Source organism: Podarcis raffonei, chromosome 1, assembly GCF_027172205.1.
Source record: "Podarcis raffonei isolate rPodRaf1 chromosome 1, rPodRaf1.pri, whole genome shotgun sequence".
Lineage (NCBI taxonomy): Eukaryota > Metazoa > Chordata > Lepidosauria > Squamata > Lacertidae > Podarcis > Podarcis raffonei.
In genome coordinates, this window is record NC_070602.1 from 116,240,629 (window position 1) to 116,258,097 (window position 17,469).

A 17,469-nucleotide genomic window follows, 5' to 3' on the forward strand; every position below is an offset into this window, starting at 1 on the left:
TATTTAAAGAATTGGGTAGCTGACCTGTTTTATATGGGAATATTTAAGGAACAGTTTTCTCACTGGAGGCTCAAGTGGCTTCAGTGATGCAGAGTGCCTTTTTCCAGCTTCAGTTGGTTTGCCATTCTACAGTCATCCCTGGACAGAGATAGCCTGTGCTCTGATAGCCACCTATTTTGGTTTACCGTAATTGCACCCAACAGTCTACCACTGAGATATGGTTGGGGCTGTAATTCAGTAAAAGAGCAACTGCTTTACACACAGAAAGTCCCAGGTGTGAACCCCGGAAACATTGGTGGGGTGCTTTACATGGCCACCGTAAGACCTGACAATCAGCTGATTGTTGGGTTTTGTGAAGCCCTTATGAAGTGCCCCACAAGACCTAATAATCAGTGCTGTGGACTGTGTATTTGTTTGCATAGTTGGATTTAAAATCGTGTGGGTGAATAAGTGTTGGCTATTGTCATTATTATGTCACATTTGGCTTGCAAGGGGTGGGATAGATAACAGTCTGACCTACTGGACAGATCCAGTTCCCCACTTCTGCTTTATATGTCAACAGATGCAAAACGCGTGAAGTGTAATAATGTACTAAAATGTTGCAATGTTCAGTGAATTTGTTTGTGACTTCCTCTGTTAGCATACAAAACTTACTCTTCAGAGGTTTTGACAAGCATTTGCTTCCAGAAATGGAACTCACTGACTGCTTATATGAATGATACAGTATTCAGTGTCCTACCTAATGCAGTTTGCACCACCCATTTGCTTGATTAGTTCTGCATTCTCTTGCAGTGCTTTCTGCATATCAGACAATATTTTCCAGATCTTTTCTGCAAATGTAAAAAAGAAAAAGAAGGCAGCTGTGTCAATCTACACAGCACACGTATTCTAGAGAATGATGTGTATTCTAATTATGTGTACATCTGTTCATTTGATGTTGTGCCGAACTATAATATGGTTCCTCTTACAAACTCTTAATTTCAGAACCCTAAAGGCCATATTCTGGAGCTCTGTTTCTAAAAGTTGCAAGTGCATCAGTTACTCATGGAGTTCCCTTCATCAAGCCATCTTGAGCAACATTTGGTAGAATGTGAGCTACAAATGTAACGAATAAAGTAATAATATGATGGTACAGGTAAAGGTACCCCTGCCCGAAGGCCAGTCGTGTCCGACTCTAGGGTTGTGCGCCCATCTCACTCTATAGGCCGGGGACCAGCGCTGTCTGGAGACAGCGTGACGAAGCTGCTCTGGTGAGCCGGCACCAGAGCAGCACACGGAAACGCCATTTACCTTCCCGCTAGAAAGCGGTACCTATTTATCTACTTGCACTTTTTATGGGTGCTTTCGAACTGCTAGGTGGGCAGGAGCTGGGACCGAAAGACGGGAGCTCACCCTGCCGCGGGGATTCGAACCGCTGACCATGCGATCGGCAAGCCCTAGGCGCTGAGGTTTTACCCACAGCGCCACCTGCGTCCCAGTATGATGGTAGTACTATCTTATTGCCCTGTTCCAGTGTGGCACACTGTGTATTGGATGGAGATGAGTTTGGCTAGTGAATCAGCAGGAGTGCCTCCCCCTCCTGCTGCGACAAGCTCCTGTCCCCACTAGTCTCCCAGAACCAGGAGAGGCATGAAGAGGGCAGAGGAGAAATTTGTGTCTCATCAGCACAGTCTCAGATTGCTTAGGGAAAACCCTGGAGAGGGGGTGACTTTAGGCAGTTGGGGAGGAGGGGCTGGGACCTTCTGTTTCAGCAACTGCTTCATGGTGGCAAGACCTACTGGAGATTAGTTGCTGTGCTCATTAGGCCTGACACTGCTGTGAAAATCCTGTTCTCTCCTCCTAATAAAGAGTTTACTTCACTTTACTGCTGGCTTGTTACAGTCATTCAGCCTTGTTTAGCTATGTTTTTAAAAAGCCATTTTTTTGTCTAGAAATAACACTTAAATAAGCTGCCTGATATTGAGTCAGCCTGTTGATCCATCTAGTTCATTGTTGTCTGAGCTGACTGGCAGCAGCTCTCTAGGATTTCAGGCAGGAGTCCTTTCCAGCCCTACCTGGAGATGTTGGGGATCTTCTGCATGTGAAGCAGCTGCTTTGTCATGAAGCCACAACCCTTCTGCATAACGCCACCTCCTTGTCCTCCTTCCTCAGGCTACAGAGAAACACAAGCTTGATGTAAAGCATTTTGCATATGATTCATAAACAGCAGATACTGTAGTTTTCTGAGTATAAGACTAGGTTTTTTCCAATAGAAAAGAATGTTCAAAATTGGGGGTTGTCTTATACACGGATAATTCAGAGGGGGCACAGGAGATTGGTTGGAGCCACGAGCAGGAGATTTTCAGCGGTGATTGAGCAGGTGACTGGCGGCAAGGGCTGTTGTTGATTGGCTGCCACGGCGGCAATTGTGCGGGTGATTGGTGGCGAGTGGACAGATGATTGATGTCTTCGGCAATGCGTGAGATTGGCAGTGGCGTTCTGGCAGGTGAGCGACTTTCGGCACACACCCCCGCCAAATCTCAACAGCTTTGGGCAATCCTCCCCCAAAAAAAGCTTCAAAAAAAAGCTTAACAACTCCCCCATTTTCTGAATTTGGAGTCCCCCAAAATAGGGGTGGTCTTATACATGGAAAAATATGGTAATTCTGGGAAGATAGTTGAATTGGTGGCTTGTGACTGCTTTTGCTGGGTGGGTGATTTCAAGAATTCAGCGCTAAATGCATACACTCTCCTCTTCACTGGACATTCACATTGTCCCCAAATGGCAAAGGGACACAAACTATTGATGCTTTCCCACCACTATATGCTGTGTGCATAAGGAGTCTGGCAAGGCAACTCCTTTTGTTGGCCAGGTGGCATTAGTTTGAGTAGTTGCTAATCTGATGTTGTTTTTGTTTGTAAAATACATTTCCAGGATATGTGGGGAAATGCTACCAAATGTAGGAAAGGTTTGATGGCCATCGATCAAGGATGAAGTACTAGTACATTTCCTGAACTGGCAGAGAGTTGGACTTTTAAGATTCTTACCAAATCTGCTAGACTGTGTTAGTTGAATGGAAAAGGCAAGGGGAAGGGGTAAGAATGCATCTACTCATGGAATCTGAGAGAGAAGTTGCAAGTTCTGAGGATTTGCAGCCTATTATCTCTTCTGTGGTTAGCTGATAAGATTTCACTTGCTGTAGGTTGTTTTTGTTGTTTTTGTTTTGTTTGTATAAATGAGAAAATAGTTTCAGCAATTTGTTAGTGTAAGCTCTCCTAAAATTGTACATTGTGATTACTATACATATTTAAGCTAGACCCTAGCAGTTCATTTGTATAAATCAAATGTTAAAGAAAATTATTATTACAGTTGTTCATTAGTATAAATAAATGTTTAAGAATGTTGTTATTATTTCAGTAAAATATAATAACCTGCAATTATTATTATAATACATTGATAACAAAATATGTAATAATAATAATAACTATTATTATTATTTATAATTTCACCCTTCACCAAATTGTCCCAGGGTGGTTTATGCACAATTACAAGAATGAAAAGAGTAAATACAGAAAACTAACAGCTAACACTGGGGCAAGACAGTTTGAGCATATAACGCCAATACTGACTTGACTGGCTGTTAGTTTCCGGGTCAAATTCAAAGGGCTGGTTTTGACCTATGAAGCCTTAAATGGCTCAGGACCACAATACATCAATGACCACCTCTCCCCATATGAACTGATCATGGCCCTGTGATCATCATCTGATGCCCTTCAAAATGTGCCGCCTCCATGAGAGATCCGGAGGGTGGCAACATGAGAATGGGCCTTTTCTGTGGTGGCTTCCTGAATGTTCTCCAGAGTGAAGCTTGCCTGGCGCTTTCATTACATACCGTATTTTTTGCACCATAACACTCACTTTTTTCCTCCTAGAAAGTAAGGGGAAATGTCTGTGCGTGTTATGGAGGAAATGCCTACGGGTGGCATGCCTACAGATTTTCCTCCTCTAAAAACTACGTGCGTGTTATGGTCGGGTGCGTGTTATAGAGCGAAAAATACGGTATATTTAGGTGCTAGGCAGAAACATTCCTCTTCTTCCAGGTCTTTGGCTTAATAATAATAATAATACCACACCCATCTGGCTGGATTTCCCCACCTACTCTGGGTGGCTTCCAACAGAATATTAAAAACGCGGGAAAACATCAAACATTAAAAACTTCCCTAAAAGAGGAATTCACTAAATTAAATAATCTATGGCCTTTTAAGCTGTGTGTGTGTGTGTGTTTGTGTTAGGGTTGCTATATTTTAAAAAGTAAAAACCAGAACATTCCAAAAGCTGTTGAGTTGTTTTTAAAAAAAAAAAAAACAAAACAACGTGATTTTTTGATTCATTTGTGAAAGTTGCTATGCTATGTGATTTTTTGCACTTTGAACTGTGGTCCTTGGATGAAGGGCGATATTATTATTATTAACTGTAATAAATAAGAATAAACATGTTTGAAGATCAGGAGGAATATTTTAAATTTAATGTGAAAAACAATTGGTAGGCGATGGAGCAGATGATAAAGAATGAAAATTCGCTAGATATGATGAGCAAAAATTTAATAAGGACCATGGAATTCACAGAAGTTGAAGGTTTAATGTGTGTGAGAAAGCGGCATAGAATACTACAAAAGTTAAAATGGGAGACGATACTTCTAAGGCTATGGCCCAGGTTAGCATCAACAGAGAGAGAGAAGGTAAAAAATAGAGACAAACCAAAGAGATTCCAAAAGAAGAAACACTTACTGGGATTTTTGCCTTTGAACAATGTTGTACCTTTCAATGTCCACATGGCAAAATGCATCTGATTTGCCCTCAGTATGCTAATTGAGAAGCTGCTGTTAATGATTCTGGTTGTGTAATTAGGACAGTTTTTTTTAGCTTTACTTTCCATGGGTCCTGAGGTGTAAGTATTGTGACATTCCCCATGTGAGGGGAAAGTGATGTGTGAATTGTCTCAAAATGTGGTAGACTTGCATCTCTCTAAAAATATGTAGTAGATGTTGCTTTATTTTTTATGATCTCATATGAAAATACAGTAGCTAGCATTCATTCTTTAAAATGTTTTAAAGTCTCATTTCTAGAGTCAGTGGGATTGTTACTAAATAGTGCCTAAAATTTACGTTGCGCATTAATTCATGACTAGGTCTAAATTTTTAAATTATAGTTTGCTACTAAGACATATTTTTAATTTTTGTTTTCATGCTATTATTTATTGATAACTCAAGAGTATCTCAGTTGAATTACATTGCCACATTATGTCTTTAGAGGGGCATAAAGTCAGTACACATGCTTCAGTAATATCTGGTTGTTTTACCCTTATGTTTCCATTGGCAATTTGAAATTATGGCTTCAACTGCACTTTAAATATGTGATAATAGCATGTGTTTCTAATAAGGGCCAGCACCATTTTGTTGAGATAGTGTGAATGGTTGTCACTCATATATGACAAATGCACCTTCATCTGCTTCTTTGATGGCCCCCTAAAAACCATACCCTCAAATCAGACCGATGAAATTAGCTGCTGTGTAAATTGTGTGTCTGAGTGGTTCATTATCTAATCACCGTCAGAACCATAGTGATAAAGTAGTTTGAAGCAGAGAAGAGGTCTGCCAGATGATTTCAGGCCTCCCCCCTTTTTTGTAAATCCTGTTTCCCTTGGAAACCCATTAGTACTGTGTAGAACTTCAGAATTCTTTGACATAAACTTCATAGCAATTCTAATGTTTACTGTGTCTAATGAGTGATTTAAAATGTTCCTATATTACTTTGAACCATTTATTTATTAAGTGCTATATAAAAAATACTTTTATTTGGCCACCTCTAATACACTGTAAGATGCAGTGACCTGGTACTGAAAATTACTGACAGATTTCTTGTTTGAAAAACACTTAAAATGCTTGTAATTAAGTTTTGCTCTGCCCTGGTGCCTATGACTGGTAGATTGTTTCTACTTTGTGTATCTTTCTTTTGTCGTCGTCCCCCCTCCACTCAGAATACTGCTTAACATCTGAATTTTGCTCCCCCTCAAAGGATCATTTGATGATGATGATATCACACACATTGAAGGAAGTGTTGCACCTGTTCGTGACATTGAAATAATACATGAAGAACTTAGGCTAAAAGATGAGGAAATGATCATGCCCATTATAGACAAACTAGAAAAAGTGGCTGTACGAGGAGGTGACAAGAAATTAAAACCCGAATATGTAAGTAAGAATATCTTCAATTTTTAAAAGATTTTTTTCCAGTGTAGGAATGATTTTACACAGGCATGGTGCTTATCAGCTGCAGACTTTATTGTACTGGGGAAAAGGTGCTAGTCTCAGTTTTAAGACACCTCAACTTTCTACCTCAAAATTATTACATCTAGTACGTACCATGTTGCAATGTGTTAGTTACCTCAATTCTAGTTGCATATATAAATGGTGACTGCGTAAAACAGTTCAATAGCAAATACCATTTGCTATGCCTATACATTTCCCCCCAAGAAATTAAATTGCTTTGAAATGCTGTATCAGTGTTTTCATCCTCAGTTTCCGATTCTACTACTTAATGTATTTTAGGAGAAATCATAATTGTTCTGATCTCTATACTTTCCACTGTATTTTGCAAAAACACTCCTCAAATGTTCTGCTCTTCTATTCATATTTCTTTAGTTATTTCTGTATCTAAAATTTGGTCTTTGTATGATATGTATTTGTATACCAATTCCAGAGTACACAGTAGGTTGTATCAATAGAATTGCAAGCACCCCTTCTTCTGCCTCCCAGAAAGCAACTCCTGATGCTCAGGAGACCCACTGGAATGTAGGAGGGATGACTGAAATTTTGTGCAGCTCTCATACTCATCCCACCCATTTAATTGCTCCCCCAAGCTTTAAGAGTGGATTTTTTGGGAGTGCAGTAGGAAGAGGAAATTCATTTGTGTGAACATCTTCATGCTCACATTTCCAATAATACAATCTAATATGGGTATTGCATCTGATTTCACATAAAAGTTTCTCATTAAATATTTTAGAACAGCAAGTTGTATTCACTGTAGTTTTACTGAAAGTGGTATAGTAACATGAACACTACTGAGCTATAGATTGATTTCCATGAAGGTGAAAGGGTACCTTAATGCAGAATTCCTATATTAATCACATTGTTAATTGGAATAATATAAGTGATCGTATACATCCAGGTAAGTAAGACTGTCAGCCTGGCTGTTGATGTTAGAAATCTAGATGTAGTCACAATCTAAATTCAAATAAATTGCTATAAATAACATAATATCCTCTTGTGTATTTAAAATTTTGCTCACCACAGTTAAAAATCAAGAAAACCCTATAATTTTAGTGCTTCTGAAAGGACAAAGGGACAGGGTAGTTTCTTAAAAAAAGAGGAAAACCAATGCAGGTGGCAGAACATGGTAAAATGCTACAAACAGGAACAAGACAATTGTGTCTTTGAAGCAGTGAATTGATTCCAGGGGCTTCCCATGGACATTGTTTCCAGACCACTTGGAAAATGTGAAGGAGGATTTGAAGACCTCTGGAGATAGAAGGACTCTTGTTTCTGCTCCGAAGAGGAGATTTGTGGTGGTAGTTGGTGACCCCACTACTGAGAGGGACCGAGACAGTAGTTTGTCCTCCTGACAAGTTGTGGGATGTTTGTGGTCTCCCAGGTGTGTGCATTCAAAATGTCTACAGTCTACTGACTGTTATCCCTTCCTGTGGATCCATGTGGGAACAAATACTCCTGCTAGGCACAGAGTTGAAAGTGTTACAAGCCCCTGGCTCTGGGTAGGAAGAGGAAGAATATTGGGGCATGGGTGGTGTTTTTGTCACTTTTCCTGTTGAAGGTTATGTCTAAGGAAGAGAGAGAATACTGGCTATGAATTTGGTATCATTGGGAAAGGTTTGAATTCTTAGAACATGGTTTATGCCGGGATGGGCAGACTGGGGTCCAGATTCAACTAACTCATTTTGTTAGTGGAAGCCAGCTCAAGGAGTCCTGCTGGTGCAAGGAGCTTTCTCCATTCTCTTCCTCCCTTGTGCAGCTGCTGTCTCATCTCCCAAATCTGTACTGGAGGGAGGGGAGAACCCCCAGAACAGCCCATAGAAGAGGGAAGATTGTTCCATTGGGAAGGCAGAAATGCTTGCACTTATGGAATGATCTCCTTGGTACTACTTTGAAGTCTACCCAACTCTAAGAATTAAGGGCAGGATCACTATGAGCACCTGATTATTCCAGAACAAAACTCCATTCTCTTCAACATTTGTAAGTTCCAGCAGCCTAATTTAGCACATCTGGGAAGCCTTTTAGTTGTTGCTGTTGGGATTCAAAACTTGCCGATGAACTGCAAAATCACCTGGACATCTACCAGTGGACCCTGATATACCTTCTGCCTGGTCTTTACTTTCAAGGGCAAGGACATTTGGCAGAAGTTGGATTTGGACTTTTGGCAGAGGCACATGACAAAGGTTTGGAAGTACAGTGTGTGTTTTGCAGGAGTCTCCCAAGCTTCTTCAGAAGGTATTTAAATGATTCCTGCCAAAAGGGGGGCGGCGGCAATGAGGTGCTAGACAGCATGACTCCATGTACTACCAGGAGAGTGAGTGAAAGTGGGACGTGATGAAAGTTCCCGCAGACATATAGGGAAAAACTGCAAGGGAATTGTCAGTGTATAGCACACAATTGTTGATGTCTCCATACTAATACACAATTTCCTTTTTATAAAATTACTAGCCTGGTAGATTAAGGAAATTATGGGGGTGTAGTTTATTTTGATTTCGGCAAGACTTTGAAAAGGCCCCCATGCTAAATTTTTGACAAGCTGGTAGAATATGGGCTAGATGCTGCTACTGCTCTTTGTGGCTGGTTGATGGACTGTACGAGCAAATATCAATGACTCCCTGTCACCCTGGAGAGATGTGATAGCACAATTTTGTCCTGGGCCCATTGTTTAACATCCTTATAAGTGAATAGGATGGAGAAGGAGAGGGAATGCTCATCAGATCTGCAGATGATACCAAACTGGGTGAGTTATGAAGAACTTGTTGGATGAGGCCAGTGGCTTCAAAATCTTAAGTTCAGAAATGGCATTACTTTCTTTAAACAAATATTTAAAACCATGGGTAAACAGAAAAACATTCAAGGTGTGTGTTTGGAATGTGAAAGCTTGGTTACACTATGGTTGACAGTTCATCTTCTTTTTGAAAAAGAGAGTAAAGAGAGTTGGCCATCCAATTCTCTTATTATTATTTTTGCTGTGGCGTGTGATTTTATTTTCATGATGCTCCTGTAGTCTGGCTGCCCCCCAAAATAGAGTACATGCACATTGTTAAGCATGGAGGAACAGACCTTTCTTCCTGCACATAATTACTTTGAAGTCTGAAGATGGGGGTGAAAACATAGTATCAAGTTATTTGTCTTTTAGTTTAAAGCAATGTTAAGCTAACTAGGATAATTAAGTATTTATAGAAAACACTGTTAGTTAACAAAGGCAGTAAGTTAGAATTTGTTTTTAAAAAGAAATGAAGTTTAGTCCCTGTCTCTTACCCCCTAAAGCCAGAAATGTAAAATTATCTGAAATGCTGTTGTTGGCTCCCAACTCACACCTTTATTCCATGAATAGATATACTAGAAATCGGTACCTTAACTTGTTTATCAATGTTATTGTTTGATTAGATTGTCATTCGTGATTTAAAAAATCATAACCTCTCCTTGTACTGTTAAAATGTTACTGTTAAGCTATTAAATATGTCATGTGAGATGTCCACATTTCTCGTTTGTGTGACAGGCCTTTCTGCATACTACCTCCTTGCTCTGAACTAGGTCTCAATTCTAGGTGACAGAGTTAATTTACAAGCTTTGTTCAAGTTTCTGATCTGTTTTGGCTGCTTGTTCTCTTTTTAAGACTGCTTGGATTTTTAGAAATAAGTCACCGGTGAAAGAATTTGCCTGTATTTGCAGTGTAGCACAACAGGCCCTAGCTACCATAAGCTTTTACAAATGGAGGACCCCTGGGAGACAGATCTAGTTTTCCTCTGGTTTCCCCAAAAGCTACTGTCATCACTTTGCCAAACTTAAAAATAGTTGTTAGAATTTTGAAATCCAGGAGAGATTACACCCAAACTAGCTAACAAGCACTTTGCTTTTGCAGATGCCATTATGGAGCAATTTAGGATCCCACAGTCAGGAGCTCATATAATAGCCTTGCTCCCCAAGCAATCATGCTAGCTTGATGGTGAAGGATTTCACAGGCTCTCCTGCATTGAGTGGATCTTGGCATTTCTCAAGAAGGGCTTTGAAGTTTCCGCTGTGGCAGTTTTGCATATTTAACAATTCTCTGTTCACCAAGGTTGACTGGAGTGTACCTTAGTTTGGAGAGCAGAACCAGATGTGCCCCAATACCATGAGGCTTTCAGACACATTTGCCCAGTTTTCTTTTGGCAGGCAGTAAGGTCCTTGGGGAGTTGCCTTTTGTCTGTCCTAGTCAAAGTAAGAAGAAAGTCTTCATCTTGACAAGGCAGAGCTAAGGGAGGTTCTGAAGGTCTGCAGAAAAGGCTCAGCACCCAGGTCTCTTCCCTGAGATGGGCAATGGGTTGTGTTAAAGAATTCTTCATTTGTCCATGGACTTCCTGAGTAGGCTCTGAATTGGGTAATCAGACTCTGATCTGTTTTGCTTTTGAATTGACACTGCATTTCGGAGGTTCTCATAGGTGGGTGCACTGTCAGCCAATAAGGAATTGTGTATCTTCATCAAAATGAAGTATTGCTCAGGTCTTAGCCTTTGCATGTGCTAAAAGTCATGTTTTTCACAGGTCTTGGAAATTAGATTTACCAAAAGTCTGCACTCATTCAAAGGGGGAGGCAATGGCATTAGCTTGATCATAGAATAAGAGAGTTGGAAGATACCCTGAGGATCATCTAGTCCAATCCCTGCACTGCAGGAATACGCAGCTGTCCCATACAGGGATCAAACCTTCAACCTTGGCATCATCAGCACCATGCTCTTAACCAACTGAGCTATCCAGGCTGATGTGAGAAGTGTTCTTACATTCTAGCCTGTGAGAACAGCTGACACCAGAGAAATGAAATATATTTTCTAGGGTTTCATGTTGCGGGCCAGAAAACGTCATGAGTCATGAAGGCTTAAGGAGGCCACCATTTCTGCTGGGGAAGCAGTGGATATCAGCTGCTGGTATTATTGCACACACATTGATACATAGCATTTGAGGGCAGGTTTCTCTTGGAGGAGTTCTCTAGATATGCAATGTTAGCATCTCCTCACATATGTGGACATCCCATGGATGGAGGCTTCTGTTTCCAGAGTTGTGACCTTGCATAAAGCACAGACTTACTTGAGGGAGAATACTGGGTTTAATAAGAAGATATTCCAGATAGAGAGGGGAGCCCTCTGTACATGGTGGAAGGGAGGAGAGTGAGACTATTACTTAGCATATTTTTTGGTTCTTTTAGGTGTACCAAAGGTTGCTGGTCTCCCCATAATTTTGTGTTTTGCATGATCCACATTCATAGGCACCACACACAGTTTCTTGTTTTTACTGCTTTGGTTCTTTTCTCTTAAATGTTTCTGTTTTGGTATCTGGTTATGGTTATACTTCGTTTTCCATTTACTGTGCTCCTCCCCCACACTCCCACACCAAGTAGTTTGCTTTCCTGCTCTGCCAGTTCTGGTCAAGTAGGGAAACCATCATGTTGATAAGATCAAATTTTGTTCGTCTCTTCCTAACAGAAGAAGATGCTATCCCAGTTTTGTTTTGAAATATTTATATCCCACCTTTCTGCTTGGCATCCAAAGCAGCTGAAAATAATGAAATTACCCCAAGGCAGGTTATAAATAAAACAGTAAAGTAATTAAATTCAAAATGCAACACACCAATTCACAAAACATGGATAAATGATAAAATGAATAGTCACCAGCATATTAACTCAATCCCTACCAAAGGCCTGCAAAGAGGTGTGTTTTGAACTGCTAATATAATGGCATTCTCCATACAAAACCCTCCCCTGGCATATAAGAAAAGGGGCATGCGAAGGGAAAGGCAGGGGTTGGAAACCTCCTTCTTGAAACTCAGCTCTATACCAACAAGATTTATATTTTTAAAAAACAACAACCATGTAGTAGCATTCAGGTATGTGAAGTGTTAGACACATAGGTTTAACCACCTGAAAACTAGGTTGGTAGAGACTGCCTTCCATATACTTAGGAGAATGGAAAAGTAACTCCAAAGTTCCCTTTTCAACCACTATTCAAATATGGATAATAGTTCAGAAGTGCTCCCTCTGTACCTTCAAACTATTCACATTACATTATACTTATTTTATTTACATTTCCAAAAGCCTGAACATTGCTTCAAAAATACAATTTCTGTTTCTTTGTTTGAGTCATTTATCTGGTCTCAAAAGCAGAAGGAATGTCGTGCAGTACTTTACTTCAGTAGAATACCATAATCATTCATAATGGCCATGGTCCAGCAAGTCTCCAGAGCACATGCTGGTGACTTTATTGTTTTTTTCCTCCAAAGGTTTTGAAGTACGGCTTTTCTGTTTGAGAGGGGGGGGTGGAGGATGTGTGTGAGGGGGTGGGGTGGGGGGGAGAGCCTGCTAGAATGGAAAGAAGAGGAGAAATCCCAGCAGCACTCACAACATAACTTGCTGGATCATAGACAGCATGTTGTAAGGTTTGCTGGTAACTTTCCCAACCTTTCCATTATTTTGGTTTAATTTGGTAGTTGTGTGCTCTTATTCCTATAAAGCAAAATATTTGAAAACTCTTAAAACCACCAGATGGAACAAGAGGAAGACCAACTGTAATTCACATTGCTCAGTATTATCTTTTAAACCTTGTTTTCTGAGATTCGTGAATTAAAAAAAATCTCAGATGCATCTTTATTACATCTGTTTAGATTTAGATTTGGGACTGTACTAGTATATTAACCACTTAAGGATAGGACTTCAAAATTCTCTCTGTTTATTTCATGTTCAGTGTTACTTTCATTGGAAAGCTTGATTTGAGTAGCACATAAATGCAGTACATGAAATATAAAATGAAATATAAAACATTGTAGTGTGTGTACTTAAATATCCATGTTCATGTCTGCTTCACCCTGATCATTGAAAACCAGCCCAGAGAAGTCTTACAAACAGTTTTTAGCAGATATTTAGGCTCAGGTTTGTGACATATTTCCAGGGGAATTGAGTTTGACTGTTGAAAAGCATCTACGGAGTGGCTCTCTGCCTATTCTTTATTTTTAGTTTTGGGAGTAAAAGGGTATCTTTTCACTGATCTGAAATATTGTTAGAATTACCTTTAAACTAGAGCTGGTTTGCCACATATGAGTTGAGATACCTAAGTTTAAACTAGAGTAATATATTGTGTGTTGTTTTTCATATTAACAGTAAAGACGGTCAGTTGAACAATTGGGGCAGGAATGGAAAATCTACATTGACACTTTAACTGCTGTTTCCTTATGCAGAGATAATTGAGGGATAAACCAAATATAAAAGACAGCTTTCTAGTCATTATCATGTAGAGTCTAGAACCTGAACTGTTCAGTCCCAAAGATTTTACCATCTACTTTACAAAATGGAATATATCAATGTTTTGGGGAAACTATAATACTAATGGCTTTTTAAAGATGAAATTTGTAACTAACATTATGTTCTAAATCATAAAACTGCATAAAATTCCACCACTAGTAAAGAAGGATTACTTGAGGAATTCTTCTAATAACGAAGAGAAGTTTGGCTTTAGAAATGCATATTTTAAACTTAAGTGAAGTATTTATTTATTGAATAAAGCACAAAACATAGATAGGTCCCCAAGATAAGATAGTTCTACTATGTTTTTTTTTTTTGAAATGTGTAATCTTGTTGCATGTCTCTACATAAGCTATTCTGGCCACTCATCATAGTAACCAGCTGGGCCATTTCACCTGCTGGAGCCATTAAAGAGGACTCTCTCCCCCTAGATTAATCCCCTCCGACATTAGTTTTTAGCTATGACAACTGGAGCAGGCATTCAGAACTTGCAGGTGGCCAGTGTGACGCACATAATTGCCTACAATTTTAGGCAATGAATAAAAATGGTCTACATTACTTGTCAAAGGTTGTATATGCAGTGCCAAGTGAGATCTATGGGAAGCCTTTTAGGGTTTAAAGAACATTTAATAGCAAGGCTGCACAGTGCTTTTTTAATCATAATGCATTTGTAATATAGCACTTTGATCTTCTCCTTGTAGGAAATGGTGTTACATTAGCCACTTTTAAAACATTTATGAGTGAAAATCAGTTATAGGAGAGTAAAAGTGATTATTCTTAGGCAGAACGTGTTATATTTCATTAAAAGTTTTCAGCTAGCCCCTTTCTTGTTAAAATCTGTGGGGAGCCCTGTTCCTGGAGGGTTACAAATCAGGATCTAAGGATTTAGAAGAGCTTTCCTCTTGTTTTTCCCCTGAAGCAGTTGCGAGATGGGAAACATTAGTACACTAAATACTGAAGCTGTGTGTTTGTAAATGTTTAACCTATTTCTTGAGAAGGTAAACATGTGCTTTGAGAAAATTCTGATGACTAGAAATCCATTTAAAATTATCTAATTGAATATCATACCCGTGGTAAATTTCGTGAAATGCAATATTTAAAGCATGACCATAAATTATCTCTGGCAAAAATTGACACTAAAACGCACTACTTCTAGAAGAGCTTGGTTTGACCTTTCAGACCTAAGAGCCTTTTATTAACACCTGCCTGTAAGGCAAACCTTGCCACACGCAGCTTTCAGATTCAGAGCCACAAAACTGATGAGGAAAGGCTTGAAGGGTTCAGTTTGTGTCACTTGCTGTTTGCCGTTTCCATTTCACAGATGATTAATCTTTCTGTGAAGAAAGGCCAGAGAAACAAAGCACATTGGGCTCTTCCTGCAGTTACTCCTTCTGAATGCACACTAGCTTGCTAACTAAAAGGCCTTTAGATTTCCTGCAGGGAGAGATGTTCTGAAAGTGAATGCAGCTGGTTGGAGGTCACTAGTGCAAGGCTCTTGCCATTGTGTAATGGAAGCTTTGGCAGGTTTCATTTTTGGAGGAAAGGAGAAGGTGTTGACAAAAAAAATTAATGTAGAATATTGAGGCCTTTGGCCATTTGAATTAATATCTTGAATGGTAGATCATCAATAATCAGCTCAGTTTCTTTGGCTGTCAGTGGTTTTTTTTAAAAAAACACATCACTTTTTGCACCTATTCCTTTGTCACAGCAGCATGTTTCTCTCATATATGGTTTCTCATAAGGGATGCTTAATTACTACACCAATACGCAGTTTCAGGAAACAGATTTATTTATACATGCAATATTTCATCCAGCTTGGGGAGCAGAAAAGATCATTCGTATTTCTCAATGAAGTCACTAAAAGGTTTATTTCCTGTTCATCTGCTCTAGCCCTAACGTGACTCCTGTGTCCCTTTCTCATTCATTATATATGAAATTACAGTTAGAAGGCACATAATATTTTGTTACCCAAAACGACTCCCTCATGAGAAATAACTGATAACAGTCTGGCATATAACTGAGTATATTCTACTTTAATGTCTTTTGTTTCTTCCTAATTCTGTGCAGGACATAATGTGCAAAATCAAAAGCTGGGTAATAGAAGAAAAAAAGCCTGTCCGTTTCTATCATGATTGGAATGACAAAGAGGTAGGCTTATGACTATTACCTCATCCACTGTCTAATGTCTTTCCTTTAAAAAACCAACAACAGCACAAAAGTATATCAGATCTTTGTGTAAACCTTTTGATTTACCTCCAGTAAATTAATGTCAACATTTGGAAATCATGTGCATTCTTTTTAACAATTTACTTTATACTTCAGATGTTAAACAGATATTTATTTATTTATTTATTTATTTATTTATTTATTTATTATCTAATTCACAACACTCTATCTCTTGCTGTCTGTGTTAATGTAGCTTTTATTTTCTTACTTTTAGATTGAGGTGCTGAACAAACACTTGTTTTTAACTTCAAAACCAATGATCTACTTGGTTAACCTCTCTGAAAAAGACTATATTAGAAAGAAAAACAAATGGTGAGTTTTCTGCCTTTATATTTTGTAGAAAATTCACGATGCTTCTGAAAGGCACCTTTGTCAAAATAATGGTTAGTCGTGATTTTTGTACTTGGAGTAAATCTAAATGTCTTAAAGCTAATATTGGCAATGTACCTATTACCTTGTCTTTGGAATGCAGTAAAAGTAAAAAAAAAAAAACTCCCTTGAAGATCTATAAAACTAAAGTAGCAATTTTCTCTCCTACCTTTTAGTTTATTCTGCAATATTGAAGGAAAAATAACCATAAATAGTCTCGTAAGTTGTCTATAATATTTAACTTTAGAAATAAGTCATTTTTCATGCCAACCTTCTATTTATTGGATGTTGAAGGGTAAAAATGATGCCGTAATATGGTTGGTAATATGATAAAAAGGAGATGGAGTGCTCCATATATATGCATAGAATCATGTGTCCCATATAGTTCAGGGTAAATTCAAGGTGTTTACAACATTCTGCTTGCTGGGCCACTTCTTAAAATGCAGCAGATGTCATGCATATGGTTTGCTATATGCTGTTCATAAACTTTTATTAATGTTGTCAATATGAATGCATATATAATGGCTGAAGAATAAGATGTCTGTCAAACAGGCAGTGACCGGGATGAAGATCCAACCCGAGAGTGTGAGGATACATTAGAAATGGAGAGATTGAAAATCATGCTGCATTTGCTTTTTGTGTAAAGTTTCAGATGAGATAAAACAGTAGTTTTAGGGAAAAGGCGCTTAAACTGTTGCCTTGGAAGGAAACATTAAATCACTCTTCTTTTAGTTTTGGTACACATTTTCATAGCACACAAAATTACAAAAATATCACTCTGAAACACATTGAATATTTGCTTATTGCTTTGTCAAAGTATCCAGACCAGTGTATCAGAATTCTCTTAGAACATACCCTTTCGCTCTCCCTGTACTTCATTAAGTACTTAGATGCACATGGTTTCAATTTTCCATTAAAATTTCTCATTTCCATATGATATCAAAGAGTGAGAAGGCTTTAAACTGAAAAATAAACATTCATAGACTGGAAGCCCAAGCAATAATTAATGTCAGATGGTTAACTCCAATAAGTTATTAGAATAAATTCTGTAAAATAATTTCAGCTGAAAACTGCCCTGCTCCTAGTGTTGTTGTGCATTTATATTCTAAGGAGCATAATGCAACTTTAAAAATGGTTGCTTTAAGGGCATTTTAAAACTTCTGGTTCAGAATCTTTCCCAATAATGAGTTACTGTTTTTGAAACTGCATCTAGCCTTCAAGAAACTTTGTGCAATCAAGCAACTGTGCCTTCAGTGTTGTGGTCTGGAAGGCATTTTCAAGTTTCACACAAATGTAATGCA

The 17,469-nt window shown here is 38.7% G+C and overlaps 1 protein-coding gene across 4 annotated transcripts in view; it reads left to right on the forward strand.

The window, feature by feature from the left end:
• Positions 1–17,469, forward strand: part of OLA1 (Obg like ATPase 1) — an 88,216-nt gene that overhangs the window by 31,591 nt on the left and 39,156 nt on the right. For all 4 annotated transcript variants that reach the window (XM_053359267.1, XM_053359278.1, XM_053359260.1 and 1 more), the window contains 3 exons: positions 6,054–6,229; positions 15,641–15,721; positions 16,014–16,111. In XM_053359267.1, coding sequence (XP_053215242.1) covers positions 6,054–6,229; positions 15,641–15,721; positions 16,014–16,111 — 355 coding nt within the window. The remainder of the gene's footprint in view (positions 1–6,053; positions 6,230–15,640; positions 15,722–16,013; positions 16,112–17,469) is intronic.